Source organism: Solanum stenotomum, chromosome 10, assembly GCF_019186545.1.
Source record: "Solanum stenotomum isolate F172 chromosome 10, ASM1918654v1, whole genome shotgun sequence".
Lineage (NCBI taxonomy): Eukaryota > Viridiplantae > Streptophyta > Magnoliopsida > Solanales > Solanaceae > Solanum > Solanum stenotomum.
This window is the reverse complement of record NC_064291.1, coordinates 44,042,535-44,069,247: the sequence shown is the minus strand read 5'-3', so window position 1 is coordinate 44,069,247 and position 26,713 is coordinate 44,042,535. Positions and strand designations below refer to the sequence as shown.

The 26,713-nt window shown below is 31.4% G+C and overlaps 3 protein-coding genes across 3 annotated transcripts; 2 read left to right on the top strand and 1 right to left on the bottom strand.

Annotated features, from left to right (window-relative positions):
• The first annotated feature begins 4,604 nt into the window (after positions 1–4,604).
• Positions 4,605–7,344, top strand: LOC125843018 (serine decarboxylase-like). Its single transcript, XM_049522271.1, has 6 exons — positions 4,605–4,628; positions 4,783–4,990; positions 5,575–5,809; positions 5,910–6,103; positions 6,351–6,487; positions 6,772–7,344. Exons 1-6 carry the CDS (start codon positions 4,605–4,607, stop codon positions 7,342–7,344), a joined length of 1,371 nt encoding a protein of 456 aa, XP_049378228.1.
• Positions 7,345–15,571: 8,227 nt separating this feature from the next.
• On the bottom strand, positions 15,572–16,165 carry LOC125843017 (L-ornithine N5-acetyltransferase NATA1-like). The gene has a single exon (XM_049522269.1). It carries the CDS (start codon positions 16,163–16,165, stop codon positions 15,572–15,574), a length of 594 nt encoding a protein of 197 aa, XP_049378226.1.
• Positions 16,166–22,767: 6,602 nt separating this feature from the next.
• On the top strand, positions 22,768–26,506 carry LOC125842496 (rhomboid-like protein 11, chloroplastic). Its single transcript, XM_049521796.1, has 7 exons — positions 22,768–23,036; positions 23,947–24,068; positions 24,389–24,474; positions 24,630–24,670; positions 24,763–24,929; positions 25,075–25,137; positions 26,111–26,506. Exons 1-7 carry the CDS (start codon positions 22,847–22,849, stop codon positions 26,282–26,284), a joined length of 843 nt encoding a protein of 280 aa, XP_049377753.1. The 5' UTR covers positions 22,768–22,846; the 3' UTR covers positions 26,285–26,506.
• The last annotated feature ends 207 nt before the right edge of the window (positions 26,507–26,713 follow it).

Here is a 26,713-nt window from a genome sequence, read left to right as displayed (position 1 = left end):
AGGGACAAAATAAATTGATGTTTTCAACAATTTTTTTTTTAATTGGAAGTTGGAAGAGAGTTTTGGAAAATGTTTTCCTTAAGTTTTGAAGGGAAGTCATTTTCCTTAAATTTGAGGAAAATGAGTTGATTTGGAAAACATTTTCCAAAACATTTAACCCAACCAAACATGAAAAAATTGGAAAACATTTTCCGGAAAATGTTTTCCTTCATACCAAACACACCCGTAGTGTTGCTACAAAATTTGTGATTCATTATCCTATAAAAGTGTAAACCGTACAAGTAACTGCTTGGAAGTTTTCCATCATTATTTGAATTTATTAAAAAACGTAAAAATTTAATTGACTATTAAAAAAAACAAAAACTTAAACTGCTATATAGAATTTAAAATTGGAATTTAATATTTAAATTCAGTAAAAATAATTAATTTTAATTATAAAGAATTTCCAGATTATTATTATTATTATTATTATTATTAAGATAGTTATGTATGTAATTTTAATTTTCAGATTTTATTTTAATTTTAAATTTGAAATTATTCCTTAAAATTCTCCCCTAATTGAAATGGTTCCTTAAATTTCTCCCCTAATTGAAATGGTTCCTCGAAATTCTCCACTAACTGAGTAACGTGGTGGATTTTTTAAGTAATTTTGTAATCTGTAATAAATAAATATATCTAATTTAATATAATTACAAATAGTTTTGATTTTATTTTTAAAAAGAATTTAAATTTTTTTAGAACTTTATTTTTTAAAAACTAATTAACTTCTCAATTCAAAATTTAAATAATTTAAATCTATATCTATATCTATATAATAGGAGAGGTGATAGCGCCTACGTTTCAGCACCATAAAAAATGGGTTTTAAAATAATAATAATAATAATAATTTATTATTAAATTATTTAAAATCCAAAAATAAAAATAAAAATTACAAACATAAAAGAAAAAAAAACTGCAAAAAAGGGTTTTGAGTTCAATTTTTTTTAAAAAAAATGTATAACTTCCCCTGTTTAACTAAAATTAAAAAATCCAAAAATAAAAATAAAAATTAGAAACATAAAAGGAAAAAAAATGTAAAGATGGTTTTTTATTTTTTTAAAAATGTATAACTTCCCTTGTAATTATATAAAAGTTTTAAAATGAAGACGGCTATTATATAGATATAGATTTGAGGGTTATAAACTTCTAAAAATTGTCCAAATAACATGTTTCATGTCTAAAGTAAGTAAAAACATACTTTAATCAATTGAAGGTTATAAATATGTTAAATCACATACCATAATTAATTACCAAAATCAAAGGTTACTAAGTAATAATTAAACCAAAAATGTATTATTCCAAATATTAGTAATTAAATTGTAGTGCTCCACCACCAACGTTTAGATTTGGACCAAAATTTCCTTTGTTAAACGAGAATCACGGGCTAAGCTTAAATTTCCATGGGCCCAAAACCCAATGTAAAATTAAGGAAAAATTATCTAAATACTTAATTTATTTTACTATATTTTTAAATTTTTTCTACCATTAGAAAAAGGGAAAATTACGTGAGTTGACAAACATTATCAGTTTATTATTCACGGTTACAATTTCAATTAATTACTGTGTGTGGTTATAGTCTTTTATAATTTGCTATTAATTATGGGACCCACAAACTAATTGTATAATGAACGAAAAAGAGTCCTTTCCCTTATTTGAGTATTCATTTATACAAATCTAATTTTATCTCTCCTCTCTCCCTTCTCTAATTCTCTCTTAAAATCACTCATATACATTGATTTTTAATTTCGAAATTTACTTTCTCCCTCCTAATCATGGCATCACAATTCAAGATAATCGCCCAAAACGTGTTTCAACTCTTTTTTATTGTTTTTCGTTTGTATATGATTTATGCTTGTCTTTTTTTTCTCAAAAATCTTTCTTCAATCTTCAAATTTTCAGATTTTATTAGAAAAAAAATGGACAAAGTAACTCCATCCAACAGGATTACTAGAGGTATACAATTGCGTGTCAAATTTGTTGATTATCCACCATCGTTCTCGTTGGATCTAACTCAAGCATTCTAAGATATTGCAAGATCTATTGTTAAATCTAAACCAAATGAAGAAACTAGATCCATTGAAGAGTTTGGAGCCAAGCACTGAAATGACTCAATTAAGATGCAACAAATTTTGAAATTTTTTCAAGCAAAACATAGACGCGAAAAAGTTGAGGAAAAATGTTTTATAGTTCAACAGGGATGAAACAATGGTCTATGTATTTGTCGTTTTTATTGTATATTTCTATGTGTAATATACAATTGTTTACTTATATATATATATATATATATATATATATCAATTGCATATATACAAAAAGGTTGTCAATTGTATATATACAAATAGTTGTCTAGCATTTATCATTTGTATATCTTATACGATTGAATATGTTAATAATTTTCTAGCATTTATTATTTGTATATATTATACGATTGAATTTGTTAATGATATTTATATACATTTTAATTTGTATATCAAATGATATATGTATTTGTCGTTTTCAGAAATAATATTTAATTACTTATTTGTATATATGGACCAGTTGTATATATACTAATAGTTCTCATGCATTTATCATATGTATATCTTATACGATTGTATATGCTCATGATAATTATATACAATTTTGATTTGTATATTTCAGAGTTCATGATTTGAATTTTTTTTTATTTCAAATGAACAATTAGATTGGAAGAACTAAATCGAATTATTAGTTTTAAATTGGAAAATATTTGTTGTTATATTATGGATGAAGAAATCAAACCAAATTTTAATTGTTATAACCTAGTAAAAATAAAACATCTCAATTTTAAGGGAGAATTTTATAGCTTGAGGAGTCCATTTTGGTAAGAAATTGTAAGGATATTTTCTTTTTTAAAACTGATTTTGTCGCATCAATTAAGGGATTAATTAACAGTTTATTTTGTTGCCGTATTTAGTGCTCATGTATTCATTTAATTATTATTATTTTTGTATAAATTTAAAACAAAAAAACGAGATATACAAATCTAATGGTCCATTACAAACTAAACTATACCCATAGAGCGTAATTAGATAAACTATAGCTATAGAACATTATTTGCTTAAATCTGTTTGTCATATATGAAATTTACCCTTAAAAAAATGACAAAAATCTCTACTCCTTTTAATTTCGGATACATCACTTTACGCAATGTATCGAAATGTTGAGTGATGTATCTGAAATCGAGACACGATGTATTGGGAAGTTAAGGATGTATCTGAAATCGGGACACAATGTATCGGGAAAGTTTTGGGATGTATCTAGATTCCATCAAATTTAAGGATTTTTCGTAATTTGAAAAAGAGCATAAATAAGATGTAATTAACTCAACAATATGAAATTCGGGTAAAATTCCCTAAAATAAAAGATATTCAATTATGTCGATCAAAAAAGGAGAAAAATTAGTTTGACCCATAATACAATTGAGTTTGTTTAAGAACACGAGGCATGCTATTGGCTCAATTGGAACTTACAACTTGCTCTAACTTCAATCCTACTTGAATACCATTACAAATGGCGACTACTGCAATTTAATTAATTTATTTTCATTTGGCTTTTATTAGGATCATATGGAATATTAGTCCAAAGAAATAGAAAAAGACATTTATATGATGTGTCTTGTATATCCTAATAAAATGTTATTATTTCCTCTTGGTTTAAAGCTTGGTAAATATGATTAGCATACAAAAACTAGTCTCAAATTGATCATAATTAAGGGTCTCTCGATAAGATTTGTGGTCTAAAGCTATCCTCCTCATCCGGCCGCCCAAAAAATAAAAATAAAAATTTATATTCATATATTTAACTATTGTAAAGTTAATAATCTTCTTATAAATAAATAAAGAACGTGTTTTCAATCATGTATGGCTGAAATGTGCCTATTCGGGGGTGACGCTCTCAACATGATTTTTCTCCATATCCAGGGCTCGAACCCGAGACCTCTGGTTAAGGGTAAAACACTCCCATCAGTGCACCACAACCCATGTTGGTTTTATATATAGTTTGTTGATGTTTATGATGTATGAAACTTTTATTTTAAATTTGATCTTATTTGGAGTAAATTTGAGTGTTAGAAATTGGACGGTTAAATTATTTTTTTTGATGGCAAAACATGTACTTAGTAACTTCTATATAGACTTAGAAAAAAGAAAAATAATGACACGTACGTTTGTGTTTGATCACGTTTAACATTGTAGTATCCAGCTATGAATGGTTTTTTTTTCTTCTTTTGAAAAATGCAATGGTCTTAAGAATTCAAAGATTGGGCTTAAGAATTCAAAGATTGACCATTACATTTTTCAAAAGAAGAAAAAAAAAAATCATTCATAGCTGGATACTAAAATGTTAAACGTGATCAAACATAGACGTACGTTTCATTATTTTTCTTTTTTCTAAGTCTAAAGGAAGAAATATATGACATCTAGGCTCTAGCCCCCTATATATATATATATATATATATATGAAACAACAACCTTAGAGTCATATTTACTCTTCGATATATATTTAATTATACAACATACGTACAAAAAAAAATCTCTTGTTTAAGAATGGAAGGTCTTAATCCAAACAAGGTACGTATACTATGTACGTTTAGATTATCTTATTATATATATTCCGTTTCGAAATATACATATATATTGTTATTGTTATTGTTGTTGTACGTAGTCGATATAATGTGTTCGACGAATCAATATTAATTACTATAGTTCTGGGGGATATATGCAGGTGAAAATTTTATCAAACGGTTGCCATGATCCAATATTAGAAGATGGAGGTGTGATTAGCATTAATAACGGTTGTCATAATTCACAATTAGTAGAAGTTAACAAAATTATTAATGGCCATGCTTTAGGGGAGCTTAATTTTGATTCAACTACTCATCTACTACATGATTATATGAAGATTCTTGATGAAAGAGCCACCATGCTTCTAGGTAATTACCCTATTTAACAACATTATTCTTACTTTTCTTATTCGTACGTATTTAAATTAAGTTAATACACATCAATTGCCAATGAAATATGTACCAAGAATAATAAGTAATTAACTTATGCATGATTTTGGACCATGCATGCATCAAAAAAATTACTACTCCATATAATTAAGACATAAATAAGGATAAAAATAGTCAAACACCCCTCCTAATTAATGATTTCTTAATTAATTAGAGACATGTAAATGAAAAACACAAGTATTTTGAGACGGATCGAAGGGAATAATTCTACTTCTACCTCCTTTTCAATTTGATTTTCTTACTTTCCTTTTTAGTTTGTTTAAAAAAGAATATCGCCTCCTGGCTCTTTCTTTAATTTTTAAATACTCTTTAATTTCAACTTTTCTTTGACATGTTTAAAACCACAACATTAAATACCATTCTAATATATTCTACATGACGCCTTTACTTTAAGTCCACAAGATATTCAAAAGTCTCTTTATTTTCTTAAATTCCGTACCCAGTAGAGTACGGAGGGAATAGTGTATATTTTTGACAAAGTATTGTTGTTTGCATGCATGCAGGTTATCCTCATAACATTTATTGTGATGAATACGTTGCATTAGCTCCTCTTCTACGCTATCACTTGAACAATTTTGGTGATCCTTTCACTGAAAACGACTATGGAATGCACTCAAGACACTTTGAAGTTGGTGTTTTGGATTGGTTTTCCAAACTTTGGGAAATCGAAAAGGATCAATATTGGGGTTACGTTACACATTGTGGCACGGAAGGAAACCTTCATGGCATTTTACTAGGGTCAGCTTGCTCATATTATCGATCTTTAGTTTATATAATTATATTATGTTTGGAATCACGTTACATATATATCGATCGATTTTTAATTTGGTACGTGCAGGAGAGAGCAATTTCCTGATGGAATTCTATATGCTTCTGGAGAATCACATTATTCAGTTTTGAAAGCTGCAAGAATGTATAAAATGGAATGTGAAGTTATTGGGACCTTGTTAACTGGGGAGATGGATTATCATGATTTAAGATCAAAGTTACTTCTCAACAAAAACAAACCTGCTATTCTCCATCTCAATATTGGTACCTAAATAATATTTGTGAAAAAAATATTTAAGTTGATTTTTTTAAAGATATCATAGATTTTCGAGTAAGGTTTCTAGAATAGCCTAGTATAGTAACTATATGTACTTCTATTTCTTTTAATTCCCTCCTAGTGAATGACTCGAACCAACTTGGAGGTGGAGGATGTTTATCATCTGAGCAATCTTCGATCTCTTGTTTTTATATACTTCTATCACAAATTGAATCAATATTATTTTTTTTATAGGAACCACGTTCAAAGGAGGAATTGATAACCTTGATGTTGTTATTGAGACACTTAAAGAGTGTGGTTACTCTCAAGATAAGTTCTACATCCATTGTGATGCAGCATTATGTGGACTTATAATACCTTTCCTAAAAAATGTAAGAGCTTCACCATATATATTTCTATTGTCATCATTATTGGTTCATCAAGTACCACTTAGCAGTAATAATTGAGTTAATGTTACTATATCTAAAGTAGTTAAAGTCCTTTAATGATATAAAGTGTTGATTATAAATATTCATATTTATTATTGTCACGCAATTATAGTACTATTACTAAATAATTTGGCACAAAATCTTTTATTTATTATAGTATAATTTTATTTTACATTTCTTATATGCTTTAAAGATATTAAAAACAAAATGTTGATGATTATATATAGGCACCTAAAATTACCTTCAAGAAGCCAATTGGAAGTGTAAGCGTCTCCGGCCACAAATTCTTGGGATGTCCAATGCCTTGTGGCATACAAATAGCAAGAAAAAAGCACGTTGACATACTCTCAAGAAATATTGAGTATATTGCTTCAATAGATGCCACAATTTCTGGTAGTCGAGGTGGTCATGCACCAATTTTCTTATGGTATAGTTTGAGCAAAAAATGTCATACTACACTTCAAGACGATGCTAAAAGGTGCATAAGAAATGCTCATTATTTGAAAGATAGCCTTCGAAGTTCAGGAATAAGTGCGATGCTGAATGAACATAGTATCACTGTTGTTTTCGAGAGACCATTGGAACTAGAGTTTATTCATAAATGGCAACTCTCATGTGAAAGAGACATGACACATGTGGTTGTTATGCCTGGTGTTACTACTCAAATGCTTGACAATTTTGTAAGTGAATTTGCTAAGAAAAGGTTGATTTGGTACCAAGATGGAAATAAGGTTCAACCACCTTGTCTTGCAAATGACATAGGCATACATAATTGTGTTTGTCCTCATCACAAAAATTGATGACTTCCTTTTAATTTATTGCAAAATTTGTGGTTACGTTTTAATTTGTTGGTGCAATTTGGTATTTACACAAAAAAATGTAATTTAATTATGAGACAAGAATAAAGTTCAATAGCAGTTTCACAATAAATTTGTATCAAAAAGTGTTTTACTCGAATGTTAGGTACATTATTAGGTTTGGATGTCGAATCGATCTCAATCAAGTTTGTAACGGTACTAAATTGAGTCAAGTTTTGAATCAAGATCAACCAAGTTTACTATGGTACCCATCTCGACCAAACTCTATCATAAATATCAAAATTACAATGAAAGAATACTGTGCATGCCTCAAGAGGAGGCTAGTGAAGCCTTTGCTTTAGACATCTAAAAATTTAAGGTCTCAATTTTCAAATTTTATTGTTATTTAATAATTTAGTTTTCGATTAGATGATATTTTAGGTTGTAGAAAAAAAAAGTAAAAAATATTGCATATTGTTATAATAAAAATATATAAGAATAACTATCACATTTTCATATTAGTAAATAAAATTTTATACAACAAATCAAGCAAATTGTATCGCAAATACATGGTTAACATCTTATTAACTTGAATCAATAGCAATAATATTAACATGTGAAATTCAAATTGTGAATTTTTTTAAAGGATAATATTAGGGGTGTACATGACTGGGTTGGTTCGGGTTTTTCAAATATCAAACCAAATCATTTGTGTAAAAGTTTTAAATTTATAAATCAAACCAAACTAATAAAATTTGGATTTTTTCGGGTTTTCCAACCTTGGGTTGGTTTGGGTTTTTCAAATACCAAACCAAACCATTGTGTCGAATTTATAAATCAAACCAAACTAATAAACCTCGGATTTTTTCAGATTTTTGGATTTTTTCGGTAAAGTTTGCATACAAACATATAATTAACTTGTGCTCCAAATATTTCTTTAGTCCAACCAAAAAACAATTATCTAAGGTGTTTCTTAAGAAAATAACACAAAATATGAGATGAGTACTGATGACACTAAAATATTCAATAAAAATAAATAATGAAATCATCATATAAAATAAATATCGCAAAGTCATAATGAAAATGATCATAATTTAAAAGTATTAAATCATGCTAAAATAAGTTTAATAAGTATAACATCACTAAATATTTAAGGAAAATTAAAATTAGATTATGTATTTTAATTGTCTAAACCAATGTAAAACTAAAGAACAAATATTCAATATTATTGTCATTCTTAGTGTTGAATTGATTTTCTTTTTGCATTAGTATTTATTTGATTTTGATTTAATTTTTATTATAATTATCAACATCTATGAACTATAATCTTTATTGGACCATTCCGAATTCTAAGTTTTAAACTTGAAATAATATATTAAAAGATAAAAACTATGAAATAGTATAAGAAATATTTTAAAATTATATCAAAGTAAATATTTTTATGTATAAAATAAAATTTTAAAATTACATATATAATGTCGGGTTAATTTGGTCTCGAGTTGATTTTTTTTAGTTAAAACCAAACCAACCCAAATATAGTCGGGTTTTCTTTTCCAATAAAACCAAGTCAAACCAAACCACTAGATTTGACTCGATTTACAGTTTGGTTCGGTTTTCAGTTCGATTTTGTACACCCCTAGATAATATGTTATAAACAAGTACGAAAAACAAATTGATATAAGTTTTTTATTAGAATTTGACTTTAAGTCACTAATTTTACCGAGAATATAGTAAATAAGGGCAAAGCTAGAAAATACTTACATACTAAGTCAGACCTAATCAGTTTATTCTAAATCATACATTTGTGTTATGAAATTCACCAAGTTTATTCTAAATCATACATTTGTGTTATGAAATTCACCAAATAATTAACTCAGTGATTACAAAAATAGAAACAACTATAATGCAATGTAGATCACGTTACTAAATTGTTGAGGAATTGACAACTTGCATAGCAGTGCATTGAAGATAGTTACTGTTACATTGCCTTTTATATTGTTTGTTAATTAGTTACTTAACAGAATCAGTTAGTTAGCTAAACAGCGTGAACTCATAGTTTGTTTGCTTTGATTATTTGTGTATAAATATCCCAGTGTACAGATGTAAACAATCAATCGAAAATATCTGAGATAGCCATCTAGAATCTTCTCTGTAATTCTTCATATTTCTTCATCTCTTCAAACAGTTTTCTACAGATTTCATGATAGATCTCAATTTTTAACATGGTATCAGAGCATTAAGGAGTAAATCTAGGGATTTCCTTCGCGGATTGATTGGAGATCAAGAAATTTCTCTTTGTTGTTTGTATAATTGCTTGATTTTGCTCCAAATCCGCTGTCACGATGGATGTTGATGGAGTTGCCATTGATGCTCAAATTCGAACTCCTGTCCTTGATTCTCTTCGATCCAAGGATGCATTTGGAATTGACTATCATCACCCTCTGTTTTTGCACGCATCTGATGCTCCTAGTTCAATGTCTATTGGTATGCCTCTGCTTGGCATGGAGAATTACTCACTCTGGCGTGAAGCTATGCATCTGTCTCTACTCACTCGAAATAAATTTGGATTTGTGGATGGATCTATTACATATAATACTTTTGGTAAGGACTATGAGTTGCTTTGGGATCGTTGTAATGTCGTAGTCAAATCGTGGATCATGCACAATGTAAGCCGCGATCTAATCAATGGAGTACTGTTTCGATTGAGTTCTCATGAGATTTGGGAGGATTTACGAGAGAGGTTTGACAAGGTTATAATATCTCGTATGTTCTCATTGCATAGGTCAATTTTTACATTAGGACAAGAAACTCTCTCGGTTTCTGCATACTACTCCAAGCTGAATGACCTATGGGATGAGTATGACTCATTAATGCCCCCTCCGTGTTGTGATTGTGTTAAATGTAAGGATTATGTTGCACATCTCCAATACCAAAGGCTTTTACAGTTTCTTATGGGATTAACGATGGCTATGCTCATGCTAGGAGCCAGATTTTGATAAAATCTCATATTCCCAATGTCAACCAAGCTTATGCTATGGTGCTGCAGGATGAAACTCAGAAAATATTTGCTGGAAATGGCGGAATGGATCCTACTGCCTTGTTCACAGCTAGAGGTTCAGGTTTTAAGCCTAAGAAATCTGGTTTGGAATGTGAGTTTTGTCACGCGAAAGGACATAACAAAACTCAGTGTTTCAAACTGATGAAATGCAGTCATTGTCAACTAGCTGGCCACCTGAAAGAGAATTGTTACAGGTTGATAGGGTACCCTGCTGACTTCAAGTCCAAACGCAGAGACACTACTGCTACTAGCAACATGGTGCATGCAGATGGGAATCCAACACCTGATCTAACACCACCATTGAATCCCCATACTGCTCCTGTGACTGTTCCTGTGTTCACCCCTGAACAATATGCTCAGATTTTAGGGATGTTGAACAAGGAAATGGCTGGTCATCAGGCTAGTGCTCACATGGCAGGTACATCTCTTCTTGCTTCTAATGCTAATCCTAGTTGGATTGTTGACACAGGGGCCACTAATTATATGGTTGGAGATTCACATTTATTGATTGACCATACTAAAGTAGGCAACAAAGGGAAAGTACAGCTGCCTAATGGAGAATCTACTAAGATTACACATGTAGGAAACAATCATCTCGCAGGAGGTGATGTTCTCAAAGATGTGTTGTGTGTTCCCACTTTTAAATTCAACCTTCTCTCTGTGTCTAAGGCTACAAAACAGCTGAATTGTTGTGCTTCGTTTTATCCTAACTTCTGCACATTTCAGGACCTCTCCGATGAGAGGGTAAAAATGATTGATAGAGAACATGGAGGACTCTACTGGTTGAGGGAACACCATAGCAATGGTCATTCACTTACAGGTCACTCTCTAATGGCAAAAGAGGTACCAGATTCAAAACTTTGGCATAAGAGGATGGGGCATGTACCTCTACCAGTTTTGAAGAAAATTCCTACTCTTATCAATAATTGTAGTAATGTTTTAGGCCATTGTGATATCTGCCTTATGGCCAGGCAATCAAGACTTCCTTTTAAGCATAGTACTACTAGATCTACTATTTGTTTTGAATTGATTCATTTAGATGTTTGGGGACCTTACAAGGTCACTACATGCAATGGCATGAACTACTTCCTCACTTTAGTAGATGATTACTCTAGATGGACCTGGATTTTTTTACTAAGAGTGAAATCTGATGTTTCAAGTGTTCTTAAAACATTCATTCCTATGGTTCTAAATCACTTTGAACAGCATATCAAAGTTTTTCGATCTGACAATGGATCAGAATTTTTCAATACTGCTTGTAGTGATTTGTTCAAAAGTCATGGAATTTTGCACCAAAGTTCCTGTCCATACACTTCACAACAAAATGGAGTGGTGGAAAGGAGGCACAAGCACATCCTAGAAACAGCCAGGGCCATCAAGTTTCAGGGAAATTTACCATCCAAGTTTTGGGGTTGTTGTGTTGAGGCTGCTGCATACATCATCAATAGAGTACCATCTACTGTTCTTTAAGATAGATCACCCTTTGAATTATTGTATGGTAGAGAACCTTCCTTGCATCACTTGAGAGTTATTGGTTGCTTGTGTTATGTTTCAGTATTACCCAGGCAAGATAAGTTCAGTTCCAGGGCTGCTAAATGTGTTCTGGTTGGTTATGGTTTGTATCAAAAGGGTTATAAGGTGTCTGATCTTGATAAGAGGCAAGTTTTTGTCAGCAGAGATGTGGTTTTTCATGAGACTATTTTTCCCTTAATACAGTCCCTATGTCACAAATTATTGATCCCTTCTTAGACCTTGAATCCCCAACTTCAGTGATAGTCCATAAAACCAATCTTTCTGCACCTGTCACAACTCAACTGTCTACCATTCCCATTCCAAGCTCTCCTGATTTTCTTTCTACTTCAATATCTTCTGACTGCTCACTTGAGCATAACATACACGTTGCTGAAAATTCATCATCTGACCCTTTTCCTACAGCACCCACAAAATCCACTAGACAAACTAAACCCCCAATCTGGCTAAAAGATTTTGTTATGCCTCATAAGGGCACTCATTTTTCTAATCCTGCCTGCTTATATTCTATAGGTGATGTGGTGAACTATAACTCCTTGTCCAATTCATATCAAAGTTTTGTTGTTAAGTTTTCTGCTGACATAGAACCTAAATCATGTGCCCAAGCTGCCAAAGATCCACGATGGGTTGAAGCAATGGAATCCGAAATCAAGGCATTAGAGGATAATCATACATGGGATGTTGTAGCTTTGCCTCATGGGAAGAAGGCAATTGGTTGTAAGTGGGTTTATAAAATCAAGTATCAAGTTAATGGTGAGGTTGAAAGGTTTAAAGCAAGGTTAGTTGCAAAGGGATATAGCCAACAAGATGGAATTGATTATCAAGAGACTTTTTCTCCGTTAGTAAAAATGATCACTGTAAGGGCAGTAATATCATTGGCAGCCACTAAGCACTGGCACATTCATCAAATGGATGTGTATAATGCGTTCTTACAAGGTGATTTAGAGGAAGAAGTGTATATGACTATGCCTCCAGGTTTCTTTACTCATAATCAGTCCACTCATGCCTGCAAATTACTTAAGTCTCTATATGGTCTCAAGCAAGCCTCCAGGCAGTGAAACTTGAAGTTAACCACCGCTTTGCTCTTTTTTGACTTTTCACAGAGCCATTTCGATTACTTTTTATTCACTAAGAAGTATCAAAGAAAGATTATCATTTTTCTTGTCTATGTTGATGATTTGTTGATCACTGGGGATGATTTTGGATATGATTCAGGATACTAAGTCTTGCTTACAAGCTAATTTCAAGATCAAAGATCTTGGCGAACTTCGATTCTTTCTAGGGATTGAGTTTGCTAGGAGCAAGCCAGGAATAGTTATGCACAAGCGTAAGTATGCTTTTGACCTCATTGTTGATTTGGGGTTAGCTGGTGCCAAACCTACAGGTATTCCTCTTGAATTACACTTGAAGCTCACTTCTGTCGAACTAGACAACCTTACTGATTCTTCTGATGATCCCCCACTTACGGATGTGAGTGCTTATCAAAGGCTTATTGGTAGATTACTGTATCTAACTCATACCAGACCTGATATTTCTTTCGCCATTCAAACATTGAGTCAGTTCATGCACGCACCCAAGTTATTCCACATGGTTGCTGTCACTAGAGTGGTTCGTTATATCAAACATTCTCCAGGACTTGGTGTGCTCCTTTTTTCAGATAGTGATCTCACTTTGTCTGCATTTTGTGATGCTGATTGGGCGTCATGTCCCAACACTCGTCGCTCTGTCACTGGTTACTTGGTTAAATTTGGTTCATCTCCTATTTCTTGGAAGTCAAAAAAACAGTCCACAGTCTCACGTAGCTTAGCCGAGGCAGAATATCGCAGCTTGGCCTCCACTGTGGCTGAACTCGTTTGGTTAATTGGTATGTTTACTGAGATTAATGTGGATATTTCTCTTTCTGTGCCCCTACATTGTGATAGTAAGTTAGCCATTCAAATTGCCTCTAATCCGGTGTTCCATGAGCGCACCAAACACATCGACATTGACTGTCATTTTATCTGCGAGAAAGTGCAAGCTGGGTTGATTTCTCTTATTCATTTGGGTACTTCGGAGCAACAGGCTGATATACTCACCAAGGGTCTTACTCACTGCCAGCATTCCTATCTTTTATCCAAGCTAGGGATGAAAAACATTTTCATTGCCCCTAGCTTGAGGAGGGTGTTGAGGGATTGACAACTTGCATAGCAGTGCATTGAAGATAGTTACTGTTACATTGCCTTTTATATTGTTTGTTAATTAGTTACTTAACAGAATCAGTTAGTTAGCTAAACAGTGTGAACTCATAGTTTGTTTGCTTTGATTATTTGTGTATAAATATCCCAGTGTACAGATGTAAACAATCAATCGAAAATATCTGAGATAGCCATCTAGAATCTTCTCTGTAATTCTTCATATTTCTTCATCTCTTCAAACAGTTTTCTATAGATTTCATGGTAGATCTCAATTTTTAACATAAATAAAAGCACAAGCACAAATTCTAAAATAAGATATGATTTAGCATTATCATTCAAATAAGAATTTGGTGGCGCTTTATCCAATATATTCTTTCTTATCCCATGAAGGTTTTTAACTAAGTCTCCTTACTTTACTTTAAAGTTATTGTAAAATAATCGATAGTTCCAATCTGAGTATTATAGCCCCTTGAGTAAATAAGAATAGCTCAGATTTCTCATTGTTGCGGAGAGGCAAATCAAGTAGCGGGTTTTATGTCGAAACAAGCATCAAAGATGGCTTCCAAGTTCTTCTATCAGTCTTTCTATAACCTGCAAGTTAAAGAATTTTTCAATTGGACTCTCAAATTTTAGATAAAAATACGACATACCTAACTTCTATGTTAGTTTATTACTTCTATATTTTTGTATAGGCCAGAGGTTGAGAGAAATAAATTCAACATCTTTTTGCTCTCGTTATAACAAATTAAGCCATACAATCTGTTTTCGTATCGTAGAGGTAAGGTTTGACCATAGAACCTCTTTTTGCTCTCGTTATAACAAATTAATCTGTTTTTGTATACTGCCCTCAGGTTCTCTCACCTGTAGTTTTGCTGCCAAAAAAAAAAAAACAACATAGTCCTAAACAATGAGACTAACATGAATATAAATTATCTTATGCTCTGGATTCATCTATTTGTAAGTAAAACAATTCTCAATTAGAAAATGTATTTTTTTTACTTTGTTTGTACTATATTTGTCTCTCTCTCTCTATATATATATTTAGTCAAACATTAATTCTAATTAGTATTTTCTCGAAGTATGTGTAAATAAAAAACACCACAAGTATATTGAAATAGAGGGAGTATAATTTTTTTTTTCATTTTCGTTAAAAAATAGATATGCAGTTGAGACACATTCCTAACAAAACAACATAACCCTGATTTGTGTCACTAGATTTTTCCCTAGAAGTCAATCATGTAACATCACTATAATATTTCCAATAAACACAATACAAATTAAGATCGTAGAAACATGAGCTAATTAAGTACATACGAAATACAAGGCACGGTGTGCTTAAAAACCTACATCAATAACAATAACAATAACATAGACAATGTCATTCCATCTAAGAGGATAATAAGCATGCAAATCTTATCCCTATATTTTGTGATGGTAGAAAAACTATTTTCAATATACCCTCGACTCATCAATCAGATTTCCTACCAAATGCTTGAAGTTGATCACCATACAATTTACAAAGCCTATATTCAGGAATATAATGAGCTCCCATTTTCTCATAGAAATTAATAGTTTCTTCATTCCAATCAGCCACAAGCCAATCAACCATCCCCATTCCCATTTTCTCAGCTTGCATTGCAACAACAGAAAACAACAATTTCCCAAACTTCATCCCTCTATAACACTTCCTCACAAACATTTGGTCTAAAAATAATCCAGGTTTCTCAAAAAAACCATTATAGCTAGGATAAACAAGTACATGCCCCGCTACATAAACGTTACAATTATTACTATTATCATGACCATGACCATTAAATTTGGACCTATAGGTCTCGAGTTCGTGGTCCAGGATTTCTAAATTATCAAAATTGTAATTGTTCTTGATAATAGGGACAAAATTCGTAGTAGTAGTATGGTTTGTTTGAGGGAAAGGGTTGGGAGAAATTTCTAAGATGAGGGCTGTTGGAGAATGAAAAGGTGGATTTGGTGATTTGAATAAATTGTTGTAAAGTGATGTTTCTGTGGTAGTGAATATTTGTGATAGGCCATGGTATTCTGCCATTTGTGTTACAAGTTTGTGAAGATTAGGTATGTCTAGTTCTGTGGCTACACGGATTCTGGCTGAGATTTGGTGGTTGAATAATGTTGTGTGTTTTTCTTTGGGTTGAAATGAGTTGATGAGACTACTTGTTGAGTATTCCATGAAGAATGAATATGATTTTGGTGTTGAATTCTCAAAGATGAGCCAAAAAGTTGGTTTGTGATGATAATAGTGGCTAGTTAGAAAGGGTATTTATAGGAGTAAGAACTCTTTATCACTTTAAAAGAAAATTTCATTTGTCTTATCTTATGATATCATATTATTTTTTCCCCATTTTATTTTAAGTACAAGTCCAAAAAGGGTTATCCACTTTTTATTGGGAAAATTGTTTAAAAAATACTCTAATTTTGACCGAAATTGCTGTTACAATATCAAACTTTATGAATGACCTTTTACCCCTGCACTATTTAATAGTGTATTTTAAAGGTTTATATGTGCCCACGTGGACACATTACTATTTATAATAATGCTATATTTATGATGTCCACGTGGACACATATATACCTTTAAAATACACTATTAAATAGTGCAGAGGTAAAAAGTCCTTTCCAAAGTTCGGTGCAAGTACTCTTTTATTACTTACATAAGATAATTTCATTTGTCTTCTTATGATAATGTATTGTTCTTCCGTGACATACTTTACTTTTTAGTATGTATATTCGAGAAAAAATAATATTGTTTTTCTATTTTAGTGACGATCTACAATAACAATTCAGTGTAATCTCACAAGGAAAGTCTGAAAAAATTAATGTGTATGCAGACCTTTTACCCCTACCTTAAAGAGATACAAAAGTTATTTCCGATAACCTTTAATTAATTTGGTTCAAGTAAAAGTGTTACAAAACAGGAAAAAAAAAATGAAAGTAAAGAAGTCTAAGAAAAATATTAATGGAAGTATAATAGATCATATACTAAATATATATATATATATATATATATATATAACTATAAGAAAATAATACGATTCTCAAAGTAAAAAAAAATTAAATAGTGACACGATATTCAAATTACAAGAGTAATAGTACTACGACTACTAGTATAAAAAAATAACCAACAAATTTAGCTTTAAAATTTTCATTTTACTTTTAATGAGTATCATTTATAGCCATAGATCCAATACTTATTTAGACCACATGCTTTAAAAAATTTCATTACGTACTTAAGGAGGATCGTTTTGATTGCTCGTTAGCTAGGAAGTCATAAATTATTTATGTATTTAAATTAGCATAATTAATATTTCAGTTGCTATGTATAAAATTTAGCATATGCTTATTAATTTATCATCCCACGTATAATTAAAACATGTTTAAATTATGAGTTTATACAGAGTAACAAATAGAATAATTAAACCTTATCTAGTTAATTCCTACATTATTAATACTTACATAACTTTAATTAATCCCCAAACGATCCATAAAGCTTTTAAAAAAGCCACTGAAGTACATTTCATGATCCTTAGCTAAGCCACTGAAGCCATTTTTTTCATGTTCAATTGATCAAAAGAAATTTGCAAAACATTTTCTTTAAGAAAAAACAAGTTTCTTAATAATAATGAAACTGACTTCTTAGGTAGAAATAGAAAAAACAAGTTCTGTGAATTGCATTTTTCATTTATTGTATCTATCCCCACCCTCTAATGCACCTCATTTCACTTCACCTCATGTATACCGCGGCCGCCCCCATCCCCACCATCCCGTTTTCACTTTTTATAGTATTTTTCTAGATCGAAAGTGTTAACGATTAACTTTATAGTTTAATTTAACAGGTGTCTATCTCTTGGCTATTGTACTGTATACACCCATGCAGGGATTAGAAAGTGTTAGGTGAAAAATCTGTAATTGGCTAACAAAGTCAAACTAAAAATTGATTCAAATGAGCGTTAACCGACCTTTTCTTGACAATGCATTGAAATGGCTCAACTCTTTTCCTAACAAACGATTTAATTTCTTAAAACTTGCACAATAACAATAGGTGGCAAAAACAACACATTCTATAATAAGTAATTTATTTCAAGATCTTAAAAGTAGGTATAGAGTTGACTAACAATTCCTACTTTGTTGACCATTTTGCCACCCATAATGAGAAAGTTCAAAAAAAGGGTCCCCTTACACTCATGGATCATTGTTACCCATTGTTTCATAATATATTGTATTGTATTATACTCTATTGAACTGTACTGTAGGTTAGATACAATATTTGACTAGACTGTGTTATTTATTGTTGTTTAATAATATTTTAATTGTTTGGTTTGATTGTATCGTACTGTATTATAATTTATAAATTTACTAAAATATCCTTAATTATTCTAGGGTAGGAGGTTTGTCTAGAATTAAATAATATAAGGTAAAGGGTAAAATAGTATTTTGAAATATTATGTAAAGATATAATTGAAAAAAGAAATTAAGTAACAATGAGAACACACCAAATATGTTGTTCCATAAAATAAGGGTTTTCATTGTTACGTAACAACGAAATTTAACAATACAATACAATACATTTTAAGTAACAATCAAAACAAACATTGTAGGTATAGTAACGATACAATACAATACAATGGGTAACAATGATTCAAACAGAGTGTTAGACAATTATAAAAGTAAGTATTCTCTTTGGTTTATTTAGGGAATTTCTCTCATCAACTGTTTGATATACTATTTGTTAGAACATCACAATATTTGTCTTTTAGGGTTAAATATCTAAATGATGAATCGATTCTTCAATATCATTTTCCTTCTACCATGGAATGGAAGAAAAGTAATGAAACTTGAAATGGCTACTAAGTAACCTTTAATTAAGCCTTTAACCTTTGTATTCATATGTCAAGTCTTGTTTAGTTACATCCAAACTCGATTTTGTTTGAATCTTTGGGAAAGAAGAAGAACCAATTCACCATCTTCAAAATTTATAGATCCCACTAAATCATTATATTTGGTGGTCGCTCTTTGACCAGTGATTCACTATCCGGCAGATCGATTCGATACCACAAGACTTTACAATTAATACAGATAATACCACAATGAAAGTAAAACAACATCAAACTATTTGGATGATTATTAATTGATTGAATTCATAATTGTTGAGGCTTAACTGTTTGTCTCCAAATTAATTATTCAAATTACTTATACGTAAGACATGCTTTAGATAAGTCTTTCTTTTTTTTAGTCTCTCTTTCTTCCTTGGTAAATTTAGTCGGTCTATGTTTCTTTCTCTATGTGTTCTTAAGGTTTATTTGTATTTAATTTAGGATTTTTTTAGTAACAATAACCTATTATAGAGTTACTAAACTTTAATAATTTTAAAAATCAATTATATATGTTTAAAATGATCCCCCCCTTAAACGGATTATTTGTGTACTTTCGCTAGAAATTGAGGAAAAATTACTTATATACACCCTTTTTTTCCCCATAATTTCCATTATTCCCTACCATTTCTAAAAAATTTCAAATCCCTTATTTTTGAGTGTAACACAAAACTACCGGATAATAACTTCCACTCCCTCCCACTCCCCAAACCCATGTTTATCACTTTCTGATTCCACTCCATAAATCTCTCCCATCCTTTTCTTCTTCTCCAACTTTTGATTCCCACGATTTTTTGCTCCCCTTTTCACGCCACAAATTTTTTTCACAATTACCCCATTAATTCATTTTTGAATTTCAAATCTATTTTCTAATGATTTTTAGTTATTCAAGAGGTAGATCTCTTTCCACAACTTTAGTTTTCATTTTTTTTTTTTAGTTTTTCATCTTAAAAAATTGCTGTACATATGGATAAAAGTCTATATTTCAAAATTGGGCTTACTCAATTACTTGAAGAAGGAAGCATCTTCAACTTCTAAATCGACGGTGGAAAAAAGGCTCAAAAAGCGAAAAAAGTCGATCTATTGGTGGGCTTTGGTAAGAACTTCGGATCGAGATCCATGGGTGACGTCATTATTAACAGTGAAAAAAGGATACAAGAGAGAATATTGAGAAGAAGAAGGGGAAGAAGGATGTACATTCGTCTTTTAAAGTGAATGTAGAAAAAAGTGGATGTACATTCGTCTTCTAAAGTGAATGTTGAGAAGGAGAAGTCGAAACAGATCAGATTGTTGATTTTTTTTCCCGATTTTTTCTTGTTCATCTTTTTTTGATATATATGGGTTCAATTTTTTAATGTATCCAGTTGTTTTTGTTTCTTAAATTAATGTATAACGCTTTCATTTCAACATTATGATACATTACAATTTCATCATGTACAATGCATCATTTTCAAATTACTAAATTATCTTCCGACTATAATTTGGGATACATTAACTAGATTTTTATTGTATTAAGTTAATTTTGTTTCTTAATTAATGTATAATGTCTTTGTTTCAACAGTAAGATACATTACAATTTTATCATGCACAATATATTATCATGTTCAAATATTAGTTTTGATACATAACTTTAATTAGTTTTGATACTTGACACAAAACTTCTACCAAATGTATCATTTATCATGTATCTAGGTGTGACTATGTATCTTCTACCTTATTCAAATTTAGAAGGATGTGTATCCGTACACACTACCAAATCATATGCGTGATACATAAACCTTCCTATTTTCATAGCTAAATATGTGTGGTAAAAAAATTTGTATATGAATCCGTTGATACTGTCTTTTTCTATTATAGATAGACATCTAATAAAGTGATTAACAAATTGATACATAACAGTGTGTCATGACTACATAATAGCGATCTTGACACACAATAATGCATATGATACTTATTAACTTGTATATATATGATACATTAAAGTGCCACACAAGTATGTATCGAATTCATAAATAGTGATACAAAAATGTTATTATCAAAAGTTTGTTGCAACTATATATCTGATACAATAAATATGAAGCACATTAATACATATATTAAATCTGTCTAATTGATAGTAAAAAGAAACGTAAGCGTAGTTTATGAGATTTAATTAGATTTTCAGATTTATTTCCTGTTTTAGCGCAACAGATTGACACTTATTGTAGGGCAACATTAATGTATCCGGACAATCAATAATGTATCCGTACAACCAATTATGTATCCGGATGATTGATATTTTAGGGGATTTTTATAAAATAGAAAAAAATAGAGATATAATGCAATTTAAGTCTTAGAACTTTATGTAAGTTATACAGAAATTTAAGTGTTTGGGCTTGGTAAAGTCTTGTACTTGCTCAAAAAATTTCATCAAGTGTGTCTTCTAATTTTAAGTCATCATTTATATTTGTTCCTTTTTAAGTTTGCAATTATAACTTCTCGCTTCATGCAAGCAAGCAAGCTTCATTCAAGTTCACTAGAAATTCTAGATATGATGGTTAAAGGGGTAGAGAAACTACAAAAAAATTATTGTCAAACTTTAGAATACTTTGTATAAATTGACAAGAAAAATTATGATCAAACTTCACGATACTTTGTCTAAATTATCGAACAACTATAAAAGTTTTATGAACAAACTTTATACTATTTGGTCTAAAGTACTTATATAAAATGTTTCACTCAAATTTGGAAGAAGTTTAGAAGTACTTTAGATCTTAGTAAAAATGTAACGAGAAAAATCTTAGATTACTTAATTTAAAATTATCTGAAAATGATAGAATAAATGTTTCGTTTTTTGTGACGCTATAGCGAATGAGTTATATTTAATTATTTTTTTCCTTAAAGAGACAAAATATAAATAGTAATCTCGAAAGGGACATGTTGTGCACTTCACCTTGCACTAGAGTAACCCACCTATAGGAACTAAGCAAACCTAAAGAGGTGGAGCGTATGTAATTTGTTATTTTTTGGCCAAATTTCAAATATTTTGAAAATTCTGAATACGTTTTAAAATAATCCCTAAAGCGGTCTGGTAACATATACCTGCTCTGGCCTAACATATAGTTGAAAAATATTTATAATTTATGATCAAACGTCTAAGTTCACATTAACATTTTTTTCATATATGAATAAAACCATTCATACTAAAAAAAAGAGAGTAATTTACAATTTCCACCCTAAATGTATGCATACTTTTATCATTTACACTGTATTTTATTTTTTAAAAGAAATAATTTGATGTCTGATTTCCTTAATTTCCTGCAAAACGATTAAAATACCCTTTTCTCATTTATCTACAAGACTTTTTTTTTTTTTTAAAAAAAACTATAGAATGAAAGAAAAATGATTTAAATAAGAGAGCTGAAGGTAAAAAGAATTACCAGAGGTTCATCAATAATTATCATTTGGGTTTGAGAATGAAAAAATTCTCTAAATAGATTTTTTTTTTCTTTCATATTTGTTAAGTATGTGTTATTATTCAATTTTCTTATATTTAATATTTATAATAATATTATTTTGTGAAGTAAAAACATGAATATTTAAGAATTTGCAAGTTAAAATCAAAATGATTGTGCTAGAGTGTCGAGTTTTGAATTTGAGTTTCTTAGATAAATAGTCGAATTTGTTAGAGGATTTTATCCTTAATATGAAACTTCTCAGCCTAAATTGAATTTCAAAATAAATACCGAATACAATTTAAAAAAGAAGAAGATAAAGGTGAAAATTCAGACCACGACAGGCGTGTAAATGGAGGAGATATGAAAAACCGATAAGCTGCCTCTTACATTCTTGATTTTCCGGTGATGAAACAGCTTCAGCTTCAGTATCAGTATCAGCACCATCTGGGCCTTAAACACAATGTTTTCATGCCCATGGCGATGCCGCTATCTACACCTCCATTAATCCCTCTTCCAACCCTTCCCCTTAAACTCAAAACTTCACCTATTGTTCCAATCTCCTCAACTCGTCTTCTCTGTAAATTCAATGATTCCGGTAACACCTCTATCTTCCTTTTTTGTATCATTTATTAAGTTAATGATTAGTGGGAGAATCTCAAACCCCACTCAGTAAAAAATGGGTTTATTTATCTGTCGAATTATACTGATTGTTAGTCAACTTAAGACAGGAATTGCAATTATCTCTCGATTTTTGTGGACACTTGCTGTCTTTTGAAACCTAAAATAAAGAAAAAATTGCATCTTTTTTACTGGGTATGTTTGTTGTTGTTGTTGTTGTGTATCTTTTTCCTACATTCCCCTTAAGAGTTTTGAAAGAAGTGGCTAATGATTCCAGGTCCTGTAAAAAATACAAGGGGCTATTAGATATAAACAACAATGAGGGATTTTGGATTTGGCGAGGTGGGGGTGAAAATGAGGTGTGTTGGAAGGTGGAGAGGACACCATCAATGTGGAATGTCACTTGTGTAACTTGTTTTCCATCTATTAGGGAAGTCATTTTCGTAGAGAAAATGTTTTCCAAAATTTTTTACTAACCGAACATGAAAAAATAGCAAAACATTTTCTCCATGCCGAACACACCCATAGTCACAACTTCGAGCTTTAAGAGATTTTTGGGGCACAAAGAGAGTACTGGTGTCGGTTGAATGGATAAGTAAAGCTTGAATTCTTTGGGCGTCTTTTGTGCCTCCACATCTATGTATGAACCAATTAAGATATTTGGAGTGGAGAGAAGAGGTTTGTGGAGTTACAAAGGCAATTAAGATATTTTCCTCTACAGTTCAAACATGAATCTATTTCCTTCTGTGTCATATGTGGCATGAGTTTATCTAGGATTGGTTGCTCGTGCATTCTCCGTGTTCAATTGAGTTGCTATTTTTAATTTAACATGTCTGATGAATATGGCTAAGGTAACATATTAAGCTGTTAAATGACACCTTTATTAGATATGACCTCACAGCTGGAGATTCTGAAGCCTGAAAGGAAGAAGCCAGACAAGCGTGTCAATGGGATTTTCTGGATTCTACTTCTTAACCTGGGAATATATGTAGCAGATCATGTCTTCCAGGTTTGGAAATTGCTTTTCCCCCTTTATTGCAGCTTTCGTTGAATATATTTAATTCGATGGTGTTAAGAAAACTTGCACAACGAATATTTATGATTCGTTTTATTCAGTTTGCTATTGAACATGCACCCAACCCTGGTAAGTTGGACCAGGGCTGGTGAGTTCCATTGAACATGATGGGTGGCATGATGAGAGATCAGCAATTGAACATGTATAGTGGCACTCAGCCTTCTGAAGGGTGTTATCCACCTGGATTCTGTGAAGATAATGTTACTCTTGTCTGCTGGAATAAAAGGATCTAATAGAAAAAGTGATTATATCAGGTTCGGGCAGTAAGAGCATTATACTTATACCACAATCGGCCTGCTTGGTACCAGTTTGTGACTGCAACATTCTGTCATTTTAACTGGTGAGAATGTAGAGTTTTTAAATTGTTCTTACAAATACTAGAAATGGAAAAGTAAAATAACCATAGTCCAGCAGAATTATCAGTTGCTTTCTCTCTTGTTTTGTTTATTACTTCTGTCTAATTGTTTTGTTTTTCATCTGCATTTTACTAAACAGGAACCACCTCTCAAGCAACCTTTTCTTTTTGTATATTTTTGGTAAGACTTCTGTTTCTTGTTATACTTTAGGATAAATTGTCTACTTGATAGCAGATGATAATCATAGACGTTAACCTACTTTAAGCTTCCAGGAAAACTCGTTGAAGAGGAGGAAGGAAACTTTGGATTGTGGCTTTCTTATATATTAACTGGGGCTGGAGCTAACCTTGTCTCATGGTTAATTCTTCCAAGAAATGCTGTTTCTGTTGGTGCATCTGGTGCAGTGTTTGGACTCTTTGCTATTAGTGTACTTGTGAAGGTGATTTCTGCATCTCTTGTTTATTGCATTTGTTAATGTGCCTCCGTTTAATATCAATGTCTGTGTGTGTAGATTGACGTAGGTCGACAGTATACTGTTGCGCTTGATTGGTAAACCAGTCTAACCATCTTGGTTTTAACTGCAGATGTCTTGGGACTGGAGAAAGATTCTTGAAGTACTTGTATTGGGACAGTTTGTTATAGAAAGGGTATCCTCTCCGCTCTTTCCCGCTAATTGAAACCTAATCAATCATACGTGACATTGTTACATTCAAGTCAGTTAGATTCATGTCAAATTTCTGTCATGACATAGCTTAATTGTTGGACAAATCAGGCTACTAGGGTTACTACATATATTTACAAGGGTTATAGCACAAAACATTAAATTGTTTCCCAAATTTAATGGGTTATAGGCACATTTACACTTCAATGCAAAGTTCTAGGTCAATTGCTTTCACAAGGCTGTGACGATATGACTGTTTCTTTCTTATAGTTTAGTAACAATTATAAAAATGTTTATTGAAAAGGCTCTAACTATCTGTAATCAAGTATTTGAGAACCATGAGCTCTCAGGTTCAAATCCCAGCAGAGATAAAATTACTACGTGGATTGTTATCTAAAAAAGCTAGTTCTCTTCCATTTTAGTCATAATCGATCTTTAAGGCATCCAAAACTTGATAATTCACTCTCCTACATTAAATGTGTTAGTTTTCAAATGAAACTCCTCATCTGAATGATAGATTATGAACTACTGTAGATTTCTGTGATTTCCCAACTATCATATCATATCATATCATATTTGGTCAATGACATCTCTCGAAGTATAAATTCAGTATTTACTAGTTATCCCACCTCATTTCATAATCCTAGAAGATGAAGTTGCATTGTTAGTGCTAAAATTATTGCTTAAACTTGAATTTCTAATATCGGAGTAATAGAAATGAGGGAGGGGGAAGCTAGTGGAGATACCAAATTCAGTTTTAGTTACTTCTCTTCACTTGGTATAAGGTGGAACTTAGAGAAGAAAAATGCCAAAGCTCTCTGTGTTTGGCAAACTACCTACTCCTAGTAATGAAACATAAATTCAATGAATGCTTCTTATTCTTCCCTAGTTTCTATTCAACTCTTTTATCGTATGGAAGGAACTTGACCTCTGTTTGTGCTGGCACTGAATATAACCAGGTGATGGAAGCAGCCCAAGCTTCAACAGGATTAGCAGGAGGTATTCATGGAGGTTCTGCCTTACAAAGTGTTAATCACATTGCACATCTCTCTGGCGCCCTAATTGGCGTTGCTTTGATATGGATGCTGAGTGGAATTTCTAGTGAACCGGATGCACAGAACAATAAAAAGTGACTCCTGTTGAGATCAAGAGAAGTTTTCTTTTTTTACAAACATGTACTATTACATTGCTTATTGAGTAAAGCAAATCAGCTCAATGACAGAAAGGCATTTTAGTAGACTGAATTTTACAAGTACAGTTTTGTTAATATTTGTGTGGATAGGATGTATCAATTTAACACCAGATTTTACATGTTGAATAGATTTTGTTAACCATTCAGTATCATGTATTGGTAATTGTTTTGTTCAGTTAGCCAACACATTTGGATGAGCATAATGATATTTCTATCATGAATTGATTAGTTAATATGGCTTGCAAGCCTATCACAAACTTCGCCATTTAGAGCTATATATCTTTTATTAAAACAACATTGTACATATATGCAGGGGCGGAGCTACATTGTCCAGAGGGTGTCCAATTGGACACTCTTCGCCGGAAAATTA